This window comes from Antechinus flavipes, chromosome 2 (genome assembly GCF_016432865.1).
Source record: "Antechinus flavipes isolate AdamAnt ecotype Samford, QLD, Australia chromosome 2, AdamAnt_v2, whole genome shotgun sequence".
Taxonomy (NCBI): Eukaryota; Metazoa; Chordata; class Mammalia; order Dasyuromorphia; family Dasyuridae; genus Antechinus; species Antechinus flavipes.
Genome location: NC_067399.1, coordinates 365,878,251 through 365,884,395, shown reverse-complemented (window position 1 = coordinate 365,884,395; position 6,145 = coordinate 365,878,251). Strand labels below are relative to the sequence as shown.

Sequence of the window (6,145 nt, the reverse complement as noted above, 5' to 3'; positions counted from 1 at the left end):
AATTAAAGGAGAAATTAATAAAATTGAAAGTAAGAAAATCATTGAACAAATAAAACCAGGAACAGGTTTTATGGAGGGGAAGAAACTCCAATAAAATAGATAAACCATTGGTTAATTTGATTTTTTAAAAAAGAAAGAAAAAAAACATTATTACTATCAAAAATGAAAAAGGTGAATTCACCACCAATGAAGATAAAATTAAAATAATTTTGGGGAGCTATTTTATCCAATTGTGTGTCAATATATCCAACAATGTAATTGAAATGGATGAATATTTATAATAATATAAATTGCCTAAGTTAACAGAAGAAATAGGATACTTAAATAACTCTTAGAAAAAGAAATTGAAAAACCACCAATGATCTACCTAAGAAAAAAATCCCAAGAACAGATTAATTCAAAAGTGATTTCCACCAAACATTAAAAAAAAGAAAACAACAAAAAACAAAAACAGTTAATTCCAATGCTCTATAAACTTATTGGAAAAATAAGCAAAGAATAAATCCTTCTAAGTTCCTTTTATGACAGAAATATGGTGCTGCTCTCTAAGATAGGAAGAGCAAAAACAGAGAAAGAAAGTTATGAACCAATTTCCCTAAAGAATATTGATGTAAAATTTAAAATGAAATACTGGCAAGGAAATTACAGAAACATACCTCAAAGATCATACATTATGACAAGGTGGAATTTATACCAGGAATGTAGGTCTGGTTCAATATTAAGAAACCTATTGGCACATTGACCATATTGATAATAACAAAACCAGCAGAAATCAATATGCAGATTAACATGCAGAAATATCATCTCAAAATACAGAAAAAAATTTTGACAAAATGCTGTATGCCCATTACTATTAATAATACTAGAAATAACAGGAAAAAATGAAACTTTCTTTAAAATTATAAAGAAATTTAAAATTTCTTTAAAATGAAAGTTTCTTTAAAACTATTAGCAAGTATTATCTTATAGGGATAAGCTAGAAGTCTTCCCAATAAGACAAGGGTTGAAGCAAGGATGCCATTATCATCACTATTACTCAATATTGTACTAGAAATGCTAGCCATCACAATAAGAAAAGAAAAAAAATGGAAATAATTATAATAAACAATGAGGAAACAAAACTATCTCCCAACCCCCTTGTGAATATGATGGTAGGCTTAAAGAAAGCTTTGAAATATTGAACAGCAAAGTTTCAATATATAAGTCCACACTTATATAAGTCAACATTTCTATTTATTAAAAATTTACAAAGCATGAGATAGAGAAATTCCATTTAAAATAACTGCAAATAATATAAAATGCTTGGAAGTCCACTTGTCAAGATAAACCCAGGAATTATATTAATACAGTTACAAAACATTTTTCATATAAATAAAGACAGATTTAAGTAATTGGAAAAATATTAATTGCTCACAAATAGGCTAATTCAATATAATAAAATGAAAATTTTATCAAATTAATTTACTTATTCACTACCTTATCAATAAACTACAAAAATCATTTTTATAGAGCTAGAAAAAAAATAACAAAATTCATGTGGAAGAACCAAAGGTCAAGAATATCAAGAAAATTAATGGAAAAAATTTGAAGGAAAGTGGCCTAATTCAAACTAAATCTCAAATTATATTAAAAAGCAGTAATTATCAAAACTATCTGGTACTGGTTAAGAAGCAGAATGATGGAACATTGGCATAGGTTAGATACACATTACATGATAGCAAATAGCCATGAGAAAAGGATTCACCATTTTACGAAAATTTCTTGGAAAATTGGAATAAAGTTTGGCAGAAATAAGGTATATATCAAAAAGTCATGTCAAATACCAAGATAAGGTCAAAATGAGTACATGAGTTGCACATAAAGGGTGAACTTAAGCAAACTAGAGGAGTATAGCATAGTTTACTTGTTAGATCTATGGAGAAGGAAAGAATGTATGATGAAACAAGCATTATGAAATATAAAATGGGTAATTTTGATTATAGTAAAGTAAAAAAGTTTTATGTAAAGAAAACCAATGCAGCCCAAATTAGAAAGAAAGTAGAAAGCTGGGAAAATTTTATTTAAAGCAAATGTCTCAGAAGGCCTCATTTCTCAAATATATAGAGAATTGAATCGAATTCATAAGACAATTTATCCCCCAACTGATAAATGGTCAAATGATGCAAATACATAATTTTCAGATGAAGAAATCAAAGCTATCTAGTCATATGAAAAAATGCTCTAAATCACCATTGAGAGGTATTCTGAGGTATCACTTCAAACCTATAAGATTGGCTAGTATGACAAAAAAGAAAAGTAATAAATGTTGGAGGGGATGTGGGAAATTTGGAATACTAATGTACAGGTGGTGAAATTGTGAACTGATCCAACCATACTGGAGAGCAATTTGGAACTATGTCCAAAGACTTATAAATCTATGCGTACCTTTGACTCAGCTATATTCACTTCTATGTCTGTATCCTAAAGAGATCAAAAAAAAAAAAAAAAAAAAGAAAAGAAAAATGACCTATTTGTACTAAAATATTTATAGCAGCTCTTTTTTGTTATGGCAAAGAATTGGAAATTGAGGGAATATCTTTCAATTGGAATGGCTGATCAAGTTATGGTATATGATTGTGATGGAATACCACTGTGCTATAAGAAATCCATAAAAACTTGGAAAAACTTATATGAACTAATGTGAAGTGAAGTGAGCAGAAACAGGAGCACATTATACACAGTAATAGCAATATTGCATGATAACCAACTGTGAAAGACAGTTCTCAGTAGTACAATGATTCAAGATCTAAAGGACTCATGATGAAAAATGTTATCCATATCTGGAAAAAAAAAATGATGGAGTCTGAATGCAGATCAAAGCATATTATTTTTCACCTTTATTTTTCATGGCTTTTTTTTCATGACATAACTAATATGGAAATATGTTTTTCATGATTGTACATGGTATATAACTGTATCAAATTTCTCACTATCTCAGGCAAAGGGGAGGTGAATAAAGGAGAGAGAGAGAATCAATTCAAAAGATCATCTCCAATTTATCTTGTACAAACTCATTCATATGTTGTCTCCCCTGTGAGCTTTTTGATAAAAAGGACTGTTTTTGTCTTTCTTTGTATCCTTAGAATTTTGTACAGTAATCACTTTATATTTGCTTTGATTTGTTTGGCCTATTAGAAATTTTTTTGGTATTAGCTTTTGTTTTATTTCTATTAAATGTTCTTAATAATTGCTGTTGTCTCACAAAAGAAGAAAAAATCAATTAGACTCTCATAACTCTTAGCCAATCTTTCAGCAAATATTACTGGTCTAAGAGGGGACAAGTCATATAATTCTATAAGAAGTCATTGAATCCTTCAGAAAAATCCTTCAGCTTGGCAATCTCTCTTTGAGACAAAATAATGATGTGTCTGGAGTGAAATAGAGATGAATTTTCAAAAACATCACATGAGGGAATTCAGCTGGGCTTCCAAGTCACTAGTTCCTTATAGAATTAAAATGATTCTTTAGGGTTGAATTTCATACAAATTTTTGCCAAGTTTTTTGAATCTTCATGTTTATTACAAGTTCTAACATGGCATGAAGAGATTTTAGCTTTGTGTGAGTAGACTGAGCAATTTGAAGGTTAAGTTGCTGTCCAATTGTCTTGAACATTGGGGAGCCAGAGCCTATTAGAACTTTTCAACAGCGTGTTGACCCAAGCACTGGCAAATGCTTGTCTTTGTCTTAACCGAGATGAATGCTCCCACATTCTTGTTTCAGAGGTATTTGTTTCACATTATAATAAACAACTTGCCCTCAAATAAATGATATAGTTTCAGGGATTAGATGAAGGTCAGGTTTCTCTAGTAAAAACACAGTTTGGAATTTTTCTTCTTCCTCAATATTAAAGCTTTTCTCAGATTTCAAGGGAAGTTTCTGAAGAATTTATGCAAGCAATTGAAACAATCTTCCCATACCTACTATATAAACAAGGAACTTTTCTTTTTTGGCAATCCAGGAAACAGTCGTCCCTTGTTATTTTAATTTTCAAGGAATCTGTTAGTAGGTTAGGTTTTGTACCTCTTGTACTAAGCTGTTAAATCTCTTTCCATGTCTTTTCTCCAAAGCTCTCGCTTCTTTTCCATTTCTTTGCTCTTAACTATAATTTCATTTACAATATTTTAAAATTATTGCTTCCTTCCTTCTAGGACTTCTAATTAGTCTTATGATTTTGCTTTCTCCTTTAAGCTTTGCTTATAGGTGTTTTTGAATTATTCTTCTCATCTGGGCATGTGCCTTATTTTGTGATTCCTGGCAATCTTTACTTTGTTGTTGTTGTTTGCTAAATTCTTCCAATCTTCCTTCCTGAATAACAATCTGGATTGTGATTTATTTATTTATTTGTTTATTTTTAGGGTCAGACTTTGCATTCTTCTAGAGGGAGTCATGACCTGTTATATCTGAGGTTTTAATAATATTGTCCTTCAGATATTGAATTCTGTTTTCTCCAAATTACTACAGACTTTCAGGAGTAGGCAGTCAGGTCAAGTGCATGTGATCACTACCCTCCGGAGCTCTAGGCCCTGGATTTTGCTTGGACAATATAGTTATAGACTCACCCTTATGTAGTGTTCCAGGACACAGTAATTGGCTCCAGTCCCTGACAACTCACTGAAAAGCTCCCAGGAGTGAAGATGCTGTTGACTCAACCCTTTTCAGAGAAACTTCTGTTCCCCCACCCCACCCCACTCCATCACCTCCCTGGCAACCAGCACTGCTTGTCTAGTTCTGGTCTTCCCCAGAGACTGACGCCTGATGAGCAGGGTACCTTGCATGGGTGCCTATTAAACCCTGGGAGCTGAATCAGAGATCAACTTCCTTGGAAGACTTGGTCCAGGGATGAATCTGTCATGCTGACCCTCCTTTTCCCCACAGTACCTACATTAGTCACTTGCCTGTGAGTTGAATTGAAATAGCCCAGGCAATAAAATTCAAGACAGCCAAGATATGGGTAATTTAGAGAGAGTTTATTTACTGTCTGGGAAGAGTAGAAGTAGATACAGCCTTATAAGCATTCTTGTTCAGCCTTGGGGTTACATTGGACATTAAACACTGACTTGACTTTCCCCTTACAGGGTGAAAGATAGGGAACTTACAATGGCAGATGTTTAACATAGATTATAGGTCAGGGTTATGAATCTAGGCAACCATCTTTATGGAATAGATACTTCTCCAGGCATAGTTGATCAGGCACTTTAAAATGCAAAACACCTCCTCTAATCTAGCTTGAGCTAACATTTCTCTGCCAGCTGGAGGCCCTTTGACCTAAGACTGAGGGAGGGGAGGGGAGGCCAATCCTTTGTCCATTTCAAAATTTGTGATCTTAAACTGGAAAGACACTTCACTGTTTTCTTCTTAGGGTTACTAAAGATTGCAAGGCCTGTTCTTCTTCTTCTTTTTTTTTTTTTAATAATTATAACTTTTTATTGACAGAACCCATGCCTGGGTAATTTTTTACAACATTATCCCTTGCACTCACTTCTGTTCTGACTTTTCCCCTCCCTCCCTCCACCCCCTCCCCCAGATGGCAAGCAGTCCTATACATGTTAAATATGGCACAGTATATCCTAGGTACAATATATGTTTGCAGAACCGAACAGTTCTCTTGTTGCACAGGGAGAATTGGATTCAGAAGGTAAAAATAACCCGAGAAGAAAAACAAAAATGCGAACAATTCACATTCATTTCCCAGTGTTCTTTTTTTGGGTGTAGCTGCTTCTGACCATCGTTAATCAATTGAAACTGAGTCTTTGTCAAAGAAATCCACTTCCATCAGAATACATCCTCATACAATATCGTTGTCGAAGTGTATAATGATCTCCTGGTTCTGCTCATTTCACTTAGCATCAGTTCATGTAAGTCTCGCCAGTCCTCTCTGTATTCATCCTGCTGGTCATTCCTTACAGAACAATAATATTCCATAAGTTCATATACCACAGTTTATTCAGCCATTCTCCAATTGATGAGCATCCATTCATTTTCTAGCTTCTAGCCAGTACGAACAGGGCTGCCACAAACATTTTAGACCTAATGTTCTTAAATCTATTTTAAAATGGCTTTGTGGGGAGCTTGACTGCACTACTTCCTCCTACTCTGCCACCTTGTT

At 33.3% G+C, this 6,145-nt stretch overlaps 1 protein-coding gene across 1 annotated transcript; it reads right to left on the bottom strand.

Annotated features, from left to right (window-relative positions):
- Positions 1 to 3,454: 3,454 nt before the first annotated feature.
- COMMD10 (COMM domain containing 10) lies at positions 3,455 to 3,954 on the bottom strand. Its single transcript, XM_051973686.1, is given in 2 exon segments — positions 3,455 to 3,552; positions 3,555 to 3,954. Coding segments are annotated over 2 exon segments (498 nt in total).
- Positions 3,955 to 6,145: the final 2,191 nt, after the last annotated feature.